We start from the raw sequence: 20,450 nt of genomic DNA, 5'->3' as shown, positions 1-20,450 counted from the left end.
CAGTTGCCACTCCAAAATGCCATCTATCCTTCCCTCCTCTTTGGATCTCCTTGCTCTGCCTCCGATTGCCACCCCAAAATGCCATCTATCCTTCCCTCCTCTTTGGATCTCCTTTCTCTGCCTCCTATTGCCACTCCAAAATGCCATCTATCCTTCCCTCCTCTTTGGATCCCCTTGCTCTGCCTCCGATTGCCACCCCAAAATGCCATCTATCCTTCCCTCCTCTTTGGATCTCCTTGCTCTGCCTCCGATTGCCACCCCAAAATGCCATCTATCCTTCCCTCTTCTTTGGATCTTCTTGCTCTGCCTCCAATTGCCACTCCAAAAAGCTATCTATCCTTCCCTCCTCTTTGGATCTTCTTGCTCTGCCTCTGATTGCCACCCCAAAATGCCATCTATCCTCACCTCAGAATGCCATCTCTGCATCCTCTTGCTTTACACACACATATACATATGTAGCAAAAGCATTCACACATTGTATCAATTTGCCAAATTTAAAAGGAAACACATTCGCATATTCTGTTACACACATTATTATTATTATTATTAACCTTTATTTATGAAGCGCTGTAAATTTACACAGCGCTGTACATGCAATCCTTTTAGTTAGACGGTTCCCTGCCCTCAGGCTTACAATCTAAAAAGACATGACACAGAAGGAGAAGGGAGTGGTGACGGGAAAGGGTAAGAGGTCCAGCAGTTCCTCTCAACCTCCGAGGCCTGGACCAAGGCAGATGGACTGAAGGGAGGGCTTGGCTTCAAAATGGAAGGTTAATCATTATCCAGGGAAAATACATACTCACAAGTAGGATAATGCATATACAGTACATAGTAATACAGGAAATGGATCGATAAACAGCCAACAACAGAACATCAGATAGTAAGCGACAATTATGCGATGCCTGGGAAGGCTTCTCTGAATAGGATGGTTTTCAGCTCCATTTTGAAGCTGGTTAATGAAGTGATGGCTCTTGCTTGTGGAGGAAGAAGGTTCCAGGAGTGAGGGGCAGCAAGTGAAAAGGGGCGAATCCGGGATGGGGCAGAGGAAATCCTGGGCTGAGACAGGAACCCTTGACTACCAGAACGGAGGGCCCTGGTGGGAAGGTGAGGAGAAAGAAGGTCTGATAAGTAAGGAGGGGCCAGTCCATGGAGGGCTTTGAATGTCAACAGCTGTCCGGGAAAGCAGCCAAAGGGCTGATAAGGCAGCTAGTTCTCAAACAAACAACCCCCTCCCAGCACAGCAAAGTCAGTGTAAGCTACACAGTCCTAGAGAGTTGCAGTAGCTTTACCAAAAGGGATTACCAAAAGAATTGTCAGACGGTCCGAGGTTCAGGGTAACAGATAGGCAGATCGATGAAGCAGTCCAAGGTCAAGGTTTCCGGGTAGTCAAGACAAGAAGCCAAGGAGCCAGAGACAGAGTCTTTCCCCTAAAAGAGTCAGATATCCACTGGCAAAGAACCACACATGCTCCAGGTGCTTAAGAAGGCAAGGAGCTGGCCTTCAGCTGTGCCTGATTACGAAGACGCTTCTGATAAAGCCTCCGAGATCTTCGAAGGCCCTCTCTTTCTGCTCGACGCTCATTGAAGGTAGGCACACTGCCCAGATCCTCCTCCATGTCCACAGCCTCGGCACCAGGCAAACTTGACTGCTGAACCTCTGGAGGGGCCATAGACTCTGCTCCAGCAGAACTAGGGCCAGCCTCTGGCTCCTCCATTACAGGTTCAAGCCCCTGGGGCTCTGGCTCCTCCATTATAGATTCGGATCCCAGAGGCTCTAGCTCATCCTCTGAGTCCTCCAAGCCATCTTCCAGGCTGGGCATGACAACAGCAGGAGCTTATACTGAATGCGGAAAGGGAGAGGGAGCCAGTGAAGGGATGCCAACACAGGAGAGATGTGGTCAGAGCGGTGGGTGGAAGTGATAATGCGTGCAGCTGAATGCTGGACAGAGATTAAAGGACGGAGGTGAGAAAAAGGGAGCCCAGCCAGGAGGACATTACAGTAATCAAGTCGTGAGATCACTAGGGCATGGACCAGGATCTTGGCAGTAGAGGCGGAGAGATATGGTCGGATTTTGGCAATATTGTACAAAAAGAATCTACATGCCTTGGCTGTGGTCTGGATCTGAGGGATACACGACAGAGAAGAGTCAAAGATAAAACCAAGACTGCGGGCTTGCTGGACTGGTTGAATGGAAATGTTGTCCACAGAGACAGAAAAGGAGTGTTGAAGGTTGGGCTTAGGAGGAAAGACAAGAAGCTCCGTCTTGGACATGTTGAGCTTCAAACGCCGATGGCACATCCACTGTGAGACAGCTGTAAGGCAAGATGAGACTTGCTGTTCAAGCCTTGGAGAAAGGTCAGGGGCAGAAAGATACAGCTGGGTGTCATCGGCATACAGATGGTAGGAAAAACCAAAAGAGCTGATGAGTTTTCCTAAGGACAGTGTGTAGAGAGAAAACAGAAGGGGACCCAGAACAGAGCCCTGGGGAACTCCAACAGATAAGGGAACAGGAGAAGAAGTCAGACCCCCTGCAACTACTGCAAAAGATCTGCCAGACAAGTAAGATCTAAACCAGTCGAGAACAGAGTCTGAGAACCCAAGGTCAGAGAGTATGTCAATTAGGAGACAGTGATCAACAGTGTCAAAGGCTGCAGACAAATCGAGAAGAATGAGAACAGAGTAAAGGCCATTAGCCTTGGCCTGTAAAAGGTCATTCGAGATCTTAGTGAGGGCTGTCTCTGTGGAATGCCTTGGGCGGAAACCAGACTGAAAGGGATTGAGAATGGAGTTGGCTTCAAGAAACTCAAGACAGCGCGAATAGACAACCCATTCCAAAACCTTAGAAAGAAAGGGGAGAAGAGAAATCGGACGATAGCTAGATAGAGAGGAGGGGTCAAGAGAAGGTTTTTTCAGAATTGGGGAAATAAGAGCATGTTTGAAGTCCGAAGGGAAGGAGCCTGTAGAGAGAGAGAGATTGAAGATATGGAGAAGCGAGGGCAGAAAGGAGGGAGCTATAGAGATTAGAAGACGAGTAGGAATAGGATCAAGAGGACAGGTAGCAGGTTTGGAAGAATTCAGAAGTGTAGAGAGTTCATCCAAAGAGGCAGGAGGAAAGACAGAAAATTTGTTAGGCGAAGGCGATAGAAGATTAAGAGCAGAAGAAGAATCAGGAGGGACTATCTCAGAGCGAATAGTGGAAATCTTAGAGGTGAAATAGTTAGCAAAGTCATTAGGAGAGAAAGATGAAGAGACAGGAGGAGAGGGAGGTTTAAGCAAAGTGTTGAAGGTGGAGAACAAACGCTGCGGGCACCTCTCATTGGCAGAGATCAATGATTTGTAATAATTCTGTTTTGCCATAGAGAGGGCGCGTGAGAAGGAAGAAAGAACAAATTTGAAATGGATAAAATCAGCCCACTCTTTGGACTTTCTCCAAAGACGTTCGGCCGCTCTAGAGCAGGACCGGAGAAACTTAATGTTGGGGGTAAGCCAGGGCTGAGGTCTAGTCTTAGAGGAAGAAGTGCGGACAGAGACGGGGCAAAATGGTTGAGAGTTGAGGAAAGAGTGGAGTTAAATAAAGACATAGCTGAATCAGCAGAATCCCCGAGATTTAGGGAAGAGAGAGATGAATCCAGGGTCAGACCAAGATGGTTAGAGTCGACAGATTGAAGATCACGAAAAAGACGTTGAATAGTATGGCGAGGAGGAGGAGTATAAGTGAGAGCAAAGGAGATTAAATGATGGTCAGATAGTGGAAAGTCAAGTGCCAGGTAGTCAGAAATGGCGCAGTTTGCAGCAAGAACTAGGTCAAGACAGCGACCAAGAGAATGAGTTGAAGAGTTGGAGTGTGGTTGGAGGCCAAAAGAAGCTAGGAGAGAGTTAAAGCGAGATGTTGTAGGGTTATTGGAATCGTCAACGTGGATATTAAAGTCACCTAGGATCAAAGTGGGGACTGAATCTGAAAGGAAGAATGTCAGCCATGATTCAAAGTCAGATAGGAACTGGGTGGCAGAACCAGGAGGGCGATGGATGACTGCAACCTGGAGTTGTAGAGGAGAAAAGAGTCTAATAGGATGAAACTCAAAGGAAGAGAAATTATAGCTGGGGGGAAAAGATAGAACTTGAAACTGGCAGGAGTTAGATAGCAAGATACCAACCCCTCCTCCTCGACCCTCAGGACGGCTTGTGTGCGTGAAGGAGAGACCACCAAAAGAAAGGGCAGAGGAGGTTGCAGTATCATGGGCTGGGAGCCAGGTTTCGGTGAGAGCGAGGAGGTTAAAGGATTTAGAGAGAAAGAGGTCATGAATTGCTGTTGCTTTAGGGGCAGCAGAGCGGCAGTTCCAGAGGGAACAGAGGAAGGGAAGCAGGGAGACAGGGAGAGGCCGGATGGGGATCAGGTTAGGAGAAATGTGGCGAGCCATGGGAAGGATGGGGTTCACAGAGAAAAGAAAGAGGTGAAGCTAGCTTTACAATTAAAGGTCAACAACAACAACAACAATAATGACAAAAACAATAATAATATAGCCAGCTCAGGCCTTCTGGGTAGGAGTCCAATGCAAGCAGGAAGTTCTTCCAGGGAGCACAGGTTATACTTGTCCTTCTTCCTGTGAAGAATTCTGGGACAAGCAGGAGAGTGAGATGGAGCAAGGGCCTTCTGGGAAGGGTAGAGTTCCTTTGTGTAGGGCTGATGGGAAGCCCTACCTTCCTGCTTTCCCTCAGAGGAAAATAATAATTAAAAAAGCCACTTGCAAAGTGAGGTGCCGTGCCAGCAGCAAACAAATGAAAGGGAAATGTAGCACAAGCAGACATATTCTATCAATATGTATCAACTTGTAGAACTATATGCATAGTCTGTCAAAAATAACATTACAAAAGAGAGAGACAGAGAGAGAGAAAGCTGCCTGCGAGAGGGGAGGCATGTTCTGCCCTCCCTCTGACCTAATACCTCCCCTGAACTTGATCCGATCATGACTGGGGCCAAGTTCACATTTGCCTGCACCCAGTTTTTCTCCAAAGATATAGGAAATACTCCGATTTCAAAAGACCCATGCCAAGGGGCATTTGCCCCTGAATGGGTGTGCAAAGCTCAAATTCAAGTGTAAAAGAATCAGGGCCAATATGAACTTCCTGCTTTTAATCCAGTTTCTGAACCGAGGTAAAAGGTAGTCTGAATGACCCCCCAGAAAACCCTGTAAGAGATTTGCCTTAGGGTTACCATAAGTCAGAAATGATATGTAGGCACACAACAACAATAGCCCCATTTAAGTAGCATCTCCAAATAGACCCTCTTGGTTTCTCATATGTAAACAAGGTTGGAAAGTTGCTTAAAAATAACTGGGTCAGTTACAATTTCAGTGCTCCCCAAAGGTCATTAGTTACTGTTAGAACTGCAGTTTCAAATAAATAACTTTGCATATTTCTCAATATGAAACACACTTGGATACTATGTTATGCTGACCTGTGGCACAAACCACACTTTCCTGCCATCTACATTGTTGTCATCCCAGTACCCACAAAAGCGCCTAAGACAGCAACATGAGACACAACACAAGGCAACACTGTGATACTTTTCCTCCTTCCACCATTCAGTGAAGCCAGCATCCTTAGCTATAAAAAACTAAAAAGTTGCAGCTATATCACAAAAGACAAGATGTTACCCCTTGTAAAATTATGGCTGTGGTGGTGTTTTTGGAGAAACAAAGTAATTACAAGTAACTTCCTTGTGACTAATTATTTCCTAGCTCAGCAACTATACTTTTATTCTGTTAAAGCGTTCTTTTGGTGGATATTGTTGTGTAGAGGCAAAGCCCACTCTTTATTCCTTGATATCAAGTAGCCCAACTACTACTGTGAGAGAAGTCACAAGGGGGTGCAATCTATGCCTGCTCCCTTTGATCCAGAAACTCATTTCTTTTACAAAATATGATTCTGCCAATACCTTTCTTAGACAAAATTAGATCTACCACTCTTAAAGCTGCAGTCCTTGAACCACAACCTGGCATGGAACAGTCAGCCTCCAATGTTCTCTTGAAGGAAACAGATGAGATCTGTTGTTTCTATTCTGTAGGCAAAATTTTGGGTTTTCGAGGTTTGTTAGTGCAAGGAACAGAGTGCACTGTAGGTCTTGTTTTCTTTCCACCAAATTTTAAAGGCTCCAGAGGTGTCTGCCATGGTGAACTTTGATTGATTAACTAGGAAAGTCTCTGCAAGTTATCAAAGTAACACATTTAACAGCAAGAAGCCTTGATATGACCCCTTGGGAAGAGGAAGTGCATGTGTTAGTGAAATAAAAATAAACAGAAAGGAGAAGAAAGAGCAGGAGGAGGAGGGATAGCTGTTTAGTGCTCTTTTCTCCTGCAAACATCCTGTGATTTGTCCCCTGAAGGAAAAATATAAAGTTTGTCTTGAGGGACCAGTCATGTTGATTTTTCTACCTTTGTACTTGTGTTTAGTTCCTCTGGCATAGAAAGAACCTAGGTCTGTGTGGCTGGAGACACACTGCATCTTTTTCAGACAGTTTAAGATGATTTGAAAGTATGATTTTTGGAAGGTTATATTTATCATGCTTTTGCTTAAGGTAAATGGTTTGTGTCAGAAAGTGAGATCTTTTAGCCTTTTACTCCCATTGGTCCCATCCAGTATGGCCCAAGGGCAAGAAACAGTAAGAGTTGTAGTCCACAATGTCTGGATAATTGGGTTCCCTTCTGCTAGTTTATGCAGTTTTATGCAGTGACTAGAGGTGCCAACAGAATGTGGAAAGGGATCTACAATATTGCAGTGCCATTGATGGCCAGGCCAAAGCTTGTATTTGTCTTTCCACAAGCCTTCTAATTGGGAAGACCATACACACTCCATGATCTTTCTGGGTACAAAGGTAATGGAAATGTGGTAGGTTAGGCCTAGTTCATATCCAATTAGTGTCAACCAAAACCTCTCCCTGATTTTTCATTCTCTGAACCATGAAAGTGTGACTGGGGGGAGTGGTGTCCTGGTTGGCCACTCACCAGTGACCTTTTCACATTACACAGTTATAGCACAATGATTCCACTTCAACTGCAAAGCAACATCCTATGGTATCCTCAGATTTGTAGTCTGATAAAGCACTAAAGGTCTCTGGCTGAGAATTCTAAATGTCCTCATTAAATTGCAAATCCTGGGAATCCATAAAATGGAACCATAACAAAGTGGAGTCATAGCACAATAATACAGTGGGGCCTCCGCATACGCGGCCTTTTTTTGCGTGGCGGGAGGGGCGGCACGTGCCATTCAGTTGAATGGGTGCGTGTGCCCGTTGCGCCCCGCACACCTCCGTGCCACCGTGCACGAGCCCCATTGTTTACAATGGGGCTCGAGCATAGGCGGAAATCGCCATACGTGGCGGGATCCAGAACAGATCCCCGCGTATGGCGAGGGTCCACTGTAGTTTAAAAGGGCCCAAGATCACAGTGCTGCACCTGCCATGGCAGAGCACAGAGGGTGGATTTGTTGATACCTGGGTGAAAGGAATAATTTGTATTCTCCAGCTGTTCTCCACTTCCAGACTAATGGGAGTTGTAGGGCTTTGTCCTTTGTTGATTAATCATTCAGTTATACTCCACCAGTTCTAATGCAAAATAGGGTGACCCAAATGGCTTCTCTTATTCCAGTTAAGAAAGGACTGTAGCTTTAACAGCAGGCCTGGAGAGCTGCTGAAAATCAGAAATACTGAGATGGATACATGTCTTGATTTGGTATAGGGAGGCTTCCTAGGTCCAACATATGCTCAAAATTAAATAGTCCTATGCGGATTTTTAGAGGGGCAAATGTTTCTCGTAGCTGTTAGCAGCCATCTTTGCTTTTATTAGAGGTCTTTTTTGTCACAGGGGACAATGGTGGAGAAAGGAAGTTTGTGGGTTTTGAAAAATGGCAGTTGTAATGAGGGAGGGCAGCTGTGATTTTAAAAAAAAAAACCACCACAAATATCAGTTTGGGGCAATTTCAAAGGCACTCGTCCTCCACTTAACTCATCAATGTTGTAAGTTTCACCAGAGAATTTCAGCTATGTTATATGTGAGCCCTGGTAGGTTTCATCCATTTTTGTTCTTGACAATGGTTACTGTATTGGGTTAGAACTGGGACATCCTGAATTTAAATTCCCACTCAGCTATGAATCTGACTGGATGAACGTGAACCAGGACCCACTGCTTAGCTTCGCCTGCCTCACAGGGATGTTGTCAGGCTAAAAGTAGGGGGAGGATTAAGGAAAATTTAGGCGGGTTAATAAGAACTCCTTAGAACAGGGGTAGGCAACCCTTTTGAGCCGAGGGCCGGGTTGCTGTCCCTCAGACAACTGGAGGGCCGAAGCCAAAAAATAAATAATTAAATAATTTTTAATAAATAAATAAACCGGGACAAATGTAGGACAACATTTTCAAATGGAGGGCATTTTTTACATAAAAAATGGAGGACACGCAAAAAAATTTGCTGATTTTTAAAAAAATGTTAAGATAAATGCATGTTTCTGAGGCTTCTATATACAGTTGCCCCACCATGCCCCTTGCGCGAGACGCCAAAGGCCCCGGCGGCAATCGGTGGCAGGACTGGGCTGGGGCCGGTCCCAAGGCCTCGCCGGGCCGCATCCAGCCCGGGGGCCGCAGGTTGCCTACCCCTGCCTTAGAAGATAGGTGAGATAAAAATATAACTGACAAATAAGTTCAGGGCTTTGTATTGGGTCAGATGTCAGTAGAAAGAGAGTCTACAAGAGATAAGAAGGAATATGGATTGTAGTCAAATCCTGGATAATTTTTGAGGAAGCATTAATGAGATTCTTGCCATGACCTTCCTTGTGGGTGTAATAGCCATACTTATTTCTCACCCAGTTCGAAGGATCTTGTTCTGGAGAGGACTGGGGTGACACTGTTTGTTTTCCCTTAGCTGTGTGGTCGATGAGATGGACTTCTCTGGCATGGAGCTTGATGAAGCTTTGCGGAAATTTCAGGCCCACATCCGGGTGCAAGGAGAGGCCCAGAAGGTGGAGCGGCTGATTGAAGCATTCAGGTAAAAGTACCACTGCTGTGCTGCAGCAGGTTGGCTGATCACTCTGATAGATATAGGAGAATGGATGTCTCAAGGAGAAAAATTACTAGGAGGACAAAGATGGAGCTCCATGTCAGCTGAAACCTCTTTTCTAAGTTAAATTAAAAAGGGAGAGGAGCAAGTGGAGCCTTTTATGGAGTTATTCAGACGTCGTTCTTTTTAGTGCGATGATGTGAATAATCTCACTCATGTATTCCGGTTTTGTTGGTCACATTGTGGAACCACATCTGTGTGTGTATCTCTGTGAGCTCCATTGCTCACGCATCCCAGCACTCGAATACAGATGGAGTCGATGATGCAAATGGATTCAAAGCACGTTCCAGGCATGCAGAATTTTATTTCAGTTTATCCCAGGTCTATTCGCATTGGTTATTCACACAGTCAGCGATTCAAATCTTTTAGAAAAACTTGGAAAAATACCGAAGATCAATTATCCTGTATTTTGGGGGTGGGGGGGGGGCAGCCTCCCCCCCCCCCCCAAAAAAAAAACCTTAACTGGTTGCATTCAAAATTCCTATGAACAACAAATATTCAACCCAGATTCTACCTGGATTATTTTCACCATTTCAGTAACCTCAAGTTACCATAGCTTCTTATTAGATGGAAACAAGCAGCTGGCGGCAAAAAAATGTAAGGCTGGAGAGGCTGAGGATGTGTGAACTGGCAGGAATCCAAGCGTAGTGCTCAGTGCAAATTCACGCCTCCCACTATTTCACAGATCCTCCTGTCTTTCTTCAGTTTCGCAAATAGAGTACATGTTCTTACTACATTTCTTGTGCATTCCAAAATGATGCCAGCTTCAAAACACTTTTGGTGCCAAACATTTCAGATAAGGGATAGACAATCTGTAATAGTATTAATAAAAATTTTGGAAGAGGTTTCCTCCTCCACTCTTGCATGGAGGGATGTCTCTTCTAAGATGGAATCTTGTGCAACATATCTCAAAAGACTATCTAATAGCAAAGACAATTTTCTCCATGCTCAATTTTAATCTGATCTGATCTGATCCAAACATCCCAGAGTCCTAAATGAATGTACAGTTCAGAATAGCTATCCATTGGAACACATACTCTTCCAAATGTTACAACACAGTTTTTAGCCCCCTCCAAAATATATCAGAAATGTTTTCAAAGGTATTTGGGGAGGATAAAATACTTTTAGAAATGCATATTATGAGAGAAAATGCCTTTGGAGTGATTCATTTAATTTTTCTTATCTTTTACAAAGAATATTGCAGATTAGTGCAGAAATGAGATGGAACAGCCTAATGAGTAAATTCATCTGAAAAAGTCAGGAACTAATCAGTTCATCCCTTTTAGACATATGCAAATTAATGCAGATTTGCTCAATTAATCGAGAAAGCCTTTTAAACTCATTTGATTAACTGCATAAAATTTATTTACCTTTGTTTGGGCGGGTGAGGGAGATGTGGAGCCATTCCAAGTAAGTGACTTTCTTTTTTATCCTGAAGTACTAAGTTGGTTTGTTTCAAAGCTGGGGATTTCCTATATACTGACGTCCCCTGATTGAAAGGTCATTCAGATGTTGGTTTTTTTAGTGCAACTATATGAATAATCTCACTCATGCATTCTGGGTTTGTTGTTCACACTATGTAACCGCAACTCTGCGCAGCTCTGTGCATCTCTGCAAGTTCTGTGCTCACATGTGCCAGCATTTGAATAAAGATGGTGTCAGTGGTGCAGATGTATTCGAAACACATTCAAGGCATGCAGAGTTTTATCCTGGTTTGTCCAACATTGATTCGCCTCACTTATTCACACATCTGAGAATCTGAATCTTTTAGGAAAACTCATATTCCATTCATATATGAGAGCCAATGTAGTGTAGTGGTTTGAGCATTAGACTGCGACTCTGGAGATCAGGGTTTGTATCCTTGCTCAGTTGTGGTAATCCACTGGGTGACCTTGGACAAGTCACAATCTCTTGGCCTCAGAGAAGGCAACCCCCCTCTAAACAAATTTTGCCAAGAAAATCCCAATTGGGTTCCATTAGGGTTGTCATACGTTGGAAATGACTTGAAGGCACACCACCACCACCACCACCACCACCACAACCTGTATGTTCACTTTATCTTTTTTCTCTTGCAGCCAGAGGTATTGCATGTGTAACCCTGATGTGGTCCAGCAGTTTCATAACCCAGACACCATTTTCATCTTGGCTTTCGCCATCATCCTTCTTAACACAGATATGTATAGTCCAAACATCAAGCCTGACAGGAAGATGATGCTGGAGGACTTTATTCGAAATCTGAGGGGTGAGATTCTTGAATGGATGAGTCATACTCCTTGCTATTACAAATCTTGAATAAAGTAGAATCAGAGCTTGAGAAAGTTACTTTTGTGGACTCTTCCTCCCAGAACTCCCAAGTAGCATTAGTGGTGGCTAGGTTAGCTAAGGTATTCTGGAAGTAATAATCAAAAAAATAACTTTTCCAAGCTCTGTGGACACTTCAGGCTGTGATATATGTATATGCTATTTGGAGATTTAAAAGAGAAAAAGGGGTTGCCACCTCTTTGAGGGAGAGAACAAAACCCTATTTATGTAGCACACAGGTAAATCATGACATTGAAATTTACAGTGTCTGGCCAAAAAGGTTTTCAGTTTTTAGTGGTGCGTTTATACCAAGGACAAGAAGCATGTAGCCTTCTAGATGTTATTGATTACAATTCCCAGTATTCCTCACCATTGGCTATGCTGGCAAGGGTTGCTGGGACTTGCAGACCAACAGTGTCAAGAGGGTGCATTATTCCAAACTGTCCTAAATCACACAATATCTCTTTGACCTGAACTTCTACCAAGACAGATAATGGTCATGTGCACTTCTGGACGACTGTGGCTGTATCTTAATATTTTTCAAGTTTATAATAACAATTATAACAGGTTTATAATAAATGGTAATCTGTAAACAGTCGATGTATATCAGGTATGAGTCTTCTTTCTATCTAACTTGTTCTGTATTTTTGTATTTCATAGGTGTGGATGATGGCGCTGATATTCCCCGAGACTTGGTGGTGGGGATTTATGAAAGGATCCAGCAAAGGGAACTTAAATCAAATGAGGATCATGTAACCTATGTTACCAAAGTGGAAAAATCAATTGTCGGAATGAAAACGGTGAGCTCTTATGTATCACTACAGAGCAGGGTTTCTCAACCAGGTACCACAAGAGCTTGTTAGGGGTTCTGTGACAAATTGTGATTGAAGGAAAAACAATTTTTGAGCTGTGGATATAATAATATCTACCTATAACAGATATAATAATTTTTATGCAGTAATCAATGCCTTTCTGTTCAACATTTTTTAAAGCACTTACATTGGCCAGCATAAGTGACCAAGAGGATTCTGACCATAATCTGTCAGAAGTCACGTCATACAGGGAAGTTTCTATGAGCCCTTAAAGAGGATTTTCGCAAATTACTACCTTAGTCCTCACCTCATGGAATGAATCCCCAGGAATTGATTCTATTTGCACATCTTTGTTTACTTCTCTCTTTTCCCCCCTTTCCTTCCTCTACTATTTCCCTCCCATCAAAATTCTTGGAGGTCTTCCATTCCCAGTGGGGAGCAGAATAGGAGGGAAAGCCCTGAAGTGAGTGGATCTTGCTTTCATTAACTGTGAGAAAGTGCCATAGCCACTTTTTCTCTGGTGAAACCAAACACCTGCTCATGTTGACAGGTTGCAGATTGGGTAGATGATGCACCCACAAAATAATGTCATCCCATGGAGTGACAAAAATGCAGTGGGGTAGGGATAGTGGATAAAGAAGGGGGCCGTTCCCACTCAGCCTCTGTCTTCCAGGTCCTGTCAGTGCCACATCGTCGGTTGGTCTGTTGCAGTCGCCTTTATGAAGTGACAGATGTGAACAAAGTGCAGAAGCAAGCTGCTCACCAGAGGGAGGTTTTCCTCTTCAATGACCTGTTGGTGGTAAGTAGCTGTTGGCCCTGAGAATCACTGCATTGTAAAAGACTTCAGAGAAACCACATTGGTCATCCTCCCTTGCATTATACTATGATGGATTTAACACAGATGAATTGTCCCCTACTTAGAAAATCCCCTGTACATTGAAAGCTAGCACCTCAGGGAGAAAACTTTACCCAGATATCTTCTCTCTGTGTCATGTGAGTTTTCCATGGGTTGGAACCATTTGACTTGGGAACATCTTCCATGTATACTCAAAATTGGCATATTCTGGGAGAGGTTTGCCATATGCTATTTCTTCTCCTTCTCTCTTTTGAAAGCATAGGGCTATCTAATATCTTTTGTTACCATTACTTAAAGACCTTTGTGTTCTCCCCCTAAAAAATGGTAAAAGAAACAATAATAGGGGGGAAATACAAATACAGCAGCAGCAGGAATACGAACAGAATTCAGTATGGGCAGAACACAACAAATTTATTAGAATTGACCAAATGTCCTCTGAAACAGCAAAATCTCTATTTGCCATTTAGACCTCATTAATGAGGGAATTAAGTGAGCCTCCTTCAAAAAAGAGTTTCATAGTTTCTGATGCTGTTGGAAGGGCTACCACTCTTCTGGGGGCCCACATTTCCCCTACAGCTATACTTCTGTATACATCAACAACCACTGAATCTCCATGGAGCAGGAAGGTCCCAGAACATTCTTTCACCCTATAGGGCCCTGTGAAACTGAGGCAAAGCATCTTTCACTAAAGGAAGCAAGACAGCAGTATACTTTCAGCACTGAGAATTGTGATGATGGTCACTTCAGCTGTTGGGGATGCAGAAAGTGGGTCTGATGGCTGCTTGCAGCCTACTAACCACATGTAGTTTACATAACTGTGGTGCTATGATTAAAAAGGCACTGTCACATGTAGCTCATCGGACAGTGAAATTTGCAACAAAATCTCCAAAGATAGTCTCAGTGGGTAGATAGATTCATTTAAGATAAATTGTGCTGGAGAAGAATTTTCTTGGTTTTGAGATTGTCACCAAAAATTACCCATTTGGCATCTCCTAAGACTCATCGCATGATAGAGCCAGTGTGGTGTAGTGGTTTGAATGCTGGACTAGGACTCTGGGAGAGCAGGGGTTCAAATCTCTGCTTGGCCGTGAAAACTCACTGTGTGACCCTGGGCTAATCACACTTTCTCAGCCTATGAAGAAGACAGTGGCAAATTCCCTCTGAACAAATCTTGCCAAGAGAAGCTGTAATAATTTGCCTTAAGGTCACCATCAATTGGAAACAATTTGAAAGCTTACAACAATAACAGCAGTTACTCATTGCAAAACAAAGTGCCCCTTAACTTAGAAATTTGTTATTATTATAATAATAAATTTATAAAAAAAAACTTAGAAATTTGCTTTAGTCAGTGGAGGAAATATGCATAAAATATGTACTTTAAGAAAACAGCCTAAACAAACATGCAAGTTAAAGAAAACACATATAAATTTCTTGGTGGGAGGAAAATGTTCACCAACTGAAGCTGGACAAAGGCACTTCTGACCACAACAGTCACCTGACATTCCAAGAGCAATGTCAGGTCCAAGAATGCCCCCAAGCTTACAAACATGATCTCTCATAGGGAGTGCAACTCCATCCAGCTCAGACAGTGATCTCAACCCCAGGTTAGCTTTCCTACTGTCCCGGCAGCACTTTTGCCTTTTGGTGGCTTGAGCCTCAATTTATTCATCCTTACTCAGTCCTTCACTGCATTCAAACAGTGAGTCAGGACTTTTGTGATAATAAGCTAATGTTGGGTATCATCAGCATGTTGATGACACCTGACCCCAAAACTCCCAGTCATACAGTTTTTGAATGGCAAGTCAAATTGATTCAATGGGTCAAGTCTAGAGAGATCTAACAGTATGATTTAGGTCCATGTGAAATGGCTACACTTGTGGCAGTCTCGTTATCCAACCATGAACTGAATTTATATTCAGTTGCAGTCGAACAAGGACAGCCTTACAGGTATGAGAATTTACCGATGTGTATGACACCAGTAGGATTCTGACCAATGGCTTCCATGAAATGAGTCATCACCACTTAATTCATAAAGACTTTGACAGCAGAATTAGAGTAGGCACTAGGGCACCATATGCTAGTTTTTCAAATGTCAGCAATCAAAAAGGTAAACATATCCACTGAAACAAAAAGTGAGATTTTCTTCATCCTTAATTCATAAAATGAGTGGATGTATAGTTAGAGAATCTGGTTGCATGTTTCACTGCATATATAGTCATAGCTAAAAGCCCCAAAATAAGAATGGATCACCATCTGGATCCTACTTTGTTTTATTGGAGTTTAGTGAAACCAGTATCTGTGATACTGCCAAGGTTTATTTGATAGAACTCCCTGGAGACTAGATAAAAACTTTTTACAGCATCGTTCTCACATCATTCTCTACACTCTATTAATATTTCTAGTTAACGGGATTTTAAAACTGCACCATTTTGTTAAACCAAAATAGATGTAAAGCCATTCACGGAATTAGCAATTGTGTGTGTGTGTTTTTTGAATGAGTGCAGTGGGCACAATTCAGACTGGAACAATAGGGGGCTTTAACCCTTTATCCCCAACTGGATTCTCTATCCAGATTCCCCCCCCCCCTCAATAGTTGCAGGAATGGTTGCATTGGCATTTTCCTTCCAGCGTAAATAGCAGCTGAGGGTCATATTAGTTTAATCCAGTAATTTGGAAGAATTCATCAGAAGGGAAAGGATTATGGCCTTCCCACAGCCTACCTTGGTCCAGATCTTGATGGGGCACCCTGAATATCCCTTTTCCTTTGTTTTAAAGTACATACAATTTGCATGGATTGTTAAGTCTATGAATGCTAGTTTAGCAATGTTCTAAATCATCTTATTTTCTCATTTAGAAGCATAAATGCAGACACATTTGCAAATAAACCAAAGAGGAACAGGGGTCGTTGTTTATTTTTAGCCTGTGTGAGAAATCTGTCACTACTGTTTATAACTCTGTCTTTCTCGGTTTAACCAAATTATTTACTGCTTTAGTTCTTATGAAATATATGGGCCTTGAAGAATGTAGACCCAAAATAATGCAACAAATTAGATTAGAATACTACTGCTGGGCCATGTTCCTTCAGATTGGCTCCGATTTATGGTAACCCTATCATAGCGTTTTCATGGCAAAATTTGATCAGAGGAGGTTTGCCCTCTAAAGATGAGAGGAAATTTTCTTTAATAATCATTGCAGATAAAAACAAAAACGAAGAACAAGAGAACTATTCCACAAGATTTGGGAAATCAAAAAGAACTTTAAACTAAGGGTGGGCATACTTGCCCAGTCATTTTAATGAGCAATGACCTTCTTGGGATTCAACAAAATGAAGAATAAATACATGAAAAATAACTCTCTCTTTCACATTCTCTTTCTTTAAAAAAAAGGAGGGGGTACATAATACACGACCAAAGTGAAATTTAAAAAAAAACAACACCTAATACACAAAAGAACTATTTTAAAAATTTTAAAGGATAAATGACACATGGGAAGAAGAAACATACAAAGGTGAACCCCAAATTATAGAAAGTGAAGTGAAAGGGGCACTCAAAGCTATTGGGAAGAATAAATCCCCTGGAATAGATGACATACCAACAGAACTGCTACAGTCCAAAGAATCAAGTTCAGTTCTAACTAAAATCTGCCAACACATATGGAAAACAGAGGAATGGTCCACAGACTGGAAAAGATCAATATACATTCCTCTACACAAAAAAGGGGACATAAAAGATTGCAGTAACTACAGGACCATTTCACTAATTTCCCACACAAGCAAAGTCATGCTCAAAATTCTGCAGAAAAGACTCCTTCCTTACATGGAATGAGAAATCCAAGAGATGCAAGCAGGTTTCAGGAAAGGAAGAGGCACTAGGGATCACATTGGCAACATACGATGGAGAGTGGAGTGCACCAGTAAAGCTTTTGACTTCATAGACCATGAAAAACTATGTGATGTTCTCAAAATGGGAGTACCACTATATTTGATTGTCATGATGTGTAACTTGCACTCAGGATAAGAGGTTGTTGTCAGAACTGAGTACAGAGAAACAGGGTGGTTCCCAATTGGAAATGGGTTCAGACAAGGCTGCAAACTATCACACTATTTATTCAACCTGTATACAGAAAATATTGTACTTAGAGCAGGTGTAGACTCAGATGCAGAAAGAGTGAAGATCGAAGGAAGGAACTTCAATAACCTAAAATATTCAGAAGACACAATACTACTAGGAGAAACCAACAAATACCTGAAGAAATTATTGAAGAGGGTCATGGAGGAAAGTATTACATTAAGAAAACAAAATTAATGACCATGGAAGAGCTACAAGAATTCAACCTAGATAACAAGAAATTTGAAATAGTAAAAGTCCTTGGATTAAACATTAATCAGAACAGAGACTACAGTCAAGAAATTAGAAGGAGGCTAGGATTGGGGAGGGCAGTTATGAAAGCACTGGATAAAACCCTAAAGAGCAAACATATAACTTTGAATACTGCAGTAAAGATCGTCTAAGCCATCATATTCCTCCTCATCATGTACGGATGTGATAGGTGGACAGTCAAGAAAGCGGATAGGAGGAAAATAAAATCATTTGAGATATGGTGCTGGAGAAGAGTGTTGAGGATACTGTGGATGGCCGAGAAGACAAACAAATGGGTTCTTGAACATATCAAGCCTGAGCTCTCCCTAGAAGTCAGCATGGCTAAATTAAGCCCGCTGTATTTTGGCCACATCATGAGAAGGCATGAATCATTAGAAAAGACAATAATGCTACGAAAGATAGGAAGCAGCAGAAAGAGAGAGAGAGACCACACACCAGATGGATGGACTTAATCAGAGAGGCCACAGGCCTGAGCCTGTAGGACCTGAGCAGAGCAGTGGAGGACAGGGGGTCTTGGAGATGTCTTATCCTATCCACAGGGTCATCATGAATCAAATTTGATTTGCGGGAAGATAACAACAACAGCAACAACAACCAGAACAACAACATAACTGAGAGTGTGTGACCTCCCCAAAGGCACCAGTGGGTTTCCATGGCTGACTAGGAATTGGAACCTTGAAGTCCTAATCCAGCCAGTTCATCATACTGACTCAGAATACAAATACCTGGCCCTAAAAAAAAAATAAACCTATGGCTGGGAGCTTTCCAAGCTCTCTGTATTGCATGGTAGCAAATGTGGTTTTATTATAACCCTTGTGAAGAAGTACTTTCTTTGTTTGTCGCATTATGTCCACTTTGCAGCTTCATTAGATAAGCCTTGATTCTAATACTAAGAAAAAGGGAGAAACTCTGCATCAGTTGGATAGCAGACAATGTCATCAGGAAGATGAATTTCAGAACTGAGAATGCTGCCAATTGATATATAAGGAGCTACCTCTGTTCCTAATTACTAGTGTAATGCTTTGAATTTGGGTGCTACTTTATGTTTGTACAACTGTTCCATTTTGCAGGTCAGATGTTGCCTCTGAGAAAAAATGATTTGGCCAAAGGCCAATCCAGCTGTTTCATACTGTGTAGGAAAGGATGGGATGGGGGGCTTGGACATGATGCCCTCTGTGCCCAGATCCAACTTCAGTTCATTCTTTGCTGGCTGTCAGTATCTATTATTCTGGCTGTCACTCTCATTTTTCAAAGATTTTTCCAAGCATGCAGTCATTATGGCTGAAATTCAGTACTGCAGTTATGGATGTCTAACCTCAAGTTATGGCCTGTAACTGATCAGTATTCACAAACACCAGTGGTGTCACTAGGGTTGGTGTCACCCAGTGTACTAACTAATTGTGTCAGCACCACCATTGACCTCCTCCCATCCCACACCATACAGAATCCTTAGTAATGTTTTTTGTACTAATGTTACTCATCAGTCATAATTCTTGTAAGTCATTGAATGTAATGACAATATTGTGATATAAACAACAAGCAAAATTAAAACAATATCTTTAAATTACAATATTGTGCACACAGTTTAAATATATTTACATGTACCTAGTTTCATATGGTTAAAGTGAAGATTTGGTAAGAAGTTATGTTTTTAAAGTTATGTTTTTATTTCTGCCCATGTGGTGGCTTCTGTGCAAAAGAAGAAATGCCAGGAAGGTAGGCATGTTAGAACAAATCGAAAGGCACCTTTTAAAAGAAAAGTAGAGATCTTTGAATGGTCTTGTGGCTGCAGCCTAAGCACCAGCTGATGTAACTGAAAGGGAGATGGGAGAAGAGGCTGGCAGAAGATGTTCTCTTGCAAGCCGCCCGACCATTTGAGGTATGACAGGCAAGGGTAGGATCTCAAGCCTTCTTGGTTATGGAACTCACTTATGCTTTTTTGTCCAAAGAAAACTTCCTCTCCAGTTCCCTCTTCACTTTTCAGATTTAAACTGGAGTGACAGTTTTATTGGTGAGTCCTGGAACCATATCTAATTTTTCCATACCCTCTGAATCTGATCATTGAATGGAAATAATTACCAAGAGCCAAGTGAGAGGTATAGCTGTGCAGCAGAAGAGGAGAAAAACAAAGAAGGAGGTGTGATGGCAGAGGAAAAGGGGCCACAGTCCTGTAATGACAAGAGAGAAAACAACAAAAGCCATCCCACTGAGAGGTGGCAGGGCAACATCATCTCCTGACAGAGACAGTATTTGCTAATGTTCTTCTGCCACCACTATGACTCAGTTAAAAAGGATTTATACCAAGGGGCCATTCAGACTACAGGAAAAAATGGGTTTGAAATCGATTCTTCCACGTGAAGTTCATATTGGGCCTGATTCTGTCACAATCCATGTCGGGGCTTGCACAAGGAAATGCCCCTTACCCCGGGGTATCCAGATTCGGGCTAAAATCCGTCTTTTCTCAAAAGACTTGGGTTGCGCCAAATTTGAACTTGCCCTCGATCATGATCGAGGCAAATTAGGGAGGGATTAGGGTCAGGGGGTGGGCAGAGGTCAGAGCATTCCCTCCCCTCATCCGAGGGGAGGGGGAGGAGGAGGAGGAGGAGGAAAGAGCTGAAAAAAAGGGGAATCTGGATGCAAAGGGTGACAGGAGGAAAAGGGGAAATCAGGGGTGACTTTTGAGCTGCAGAGGACTGTCAGAGAGAGGTGGGGGGTGGAGAAAGTGATGAAGGAGGAGGAGGGAGGAAGGGGCCGTGGGAGGAAGGGAGCCATGGAGGGGATCCTAAAATGGAGCAGGAGGAGGATGAAGGAGCTGGGGGAAAGGGTCAATGGGCATCCCCGAGGAAGGGGAGGGTCTGAAGGAAGGAGGAGGAGGAGGAGGATTTCCAGGGGGAATTGGGTTGTGGGGCTGCGCTGGGGCATGTAGGGAAATCAGGCTGCTTGTTCTACTTTCATTCCCTCTTGCTCCTGGATTATTGTCAGAGGGAGGTGGGGGGG

At 42.8% G+C, this 20,450-nt stretch overlaps 1 protein-coding gene across 8 annotated transcripts in view; it reads left to right on the top strand.

The window, feature by feature from the left end:
• The window catches only part of IQSEC3 (IQ motif and Sec7 domain ArfGEF 3), a 212,604-nt gene that overhangs the window by 174,063 nt on the left and 18,091 nt on the right, over window positions 1-20,450 (top strand). For all 8 annotated transcript variants that reach the window (XM_042466566.1, XM_042466565.1, XM_042466573.1 and 5 more), the window contains 4 exons: window positions 8,911-9,033; window positions 11,181-11,347; window positions 12,067-12,206; window positions 12,892-13,017. In XM_042466566.1, coding sequence (XP_042322500.1) covers window positions 8,911-9,033; window positions 11,181-11,347; window positions 12,067-12,206; window positions 12,892-13,017 — 556 coding nt within the window. The remainder of the gene's footprint in view (window positions 1-8,910; window positions 9,034-11,180; window positions 11,348-12,066; window positions 12,207-12,891; window positions 13,018-20,450) is intronic.

Source organism: Sceloporus undulatus, chromosome 5 (assembly GCF_019175285.1).
Source record: "Sceloporus undulatus isolate JIND9_A2432 ecotype Alabama chromosome 5, SceUnd_v1.1, whole genome shotgun sequence".
NCBI classification, from domain to species: domain Eukaryota; kingdom Metazoa; phylum Chordata; class Lepidosauria; order Squamata; family Phrynosomatidae; genus Sceloporus; species Sceloporus undulatus.
This window is presented reverse-complemented; position numbering and strand designations above follow the sequence as displayed.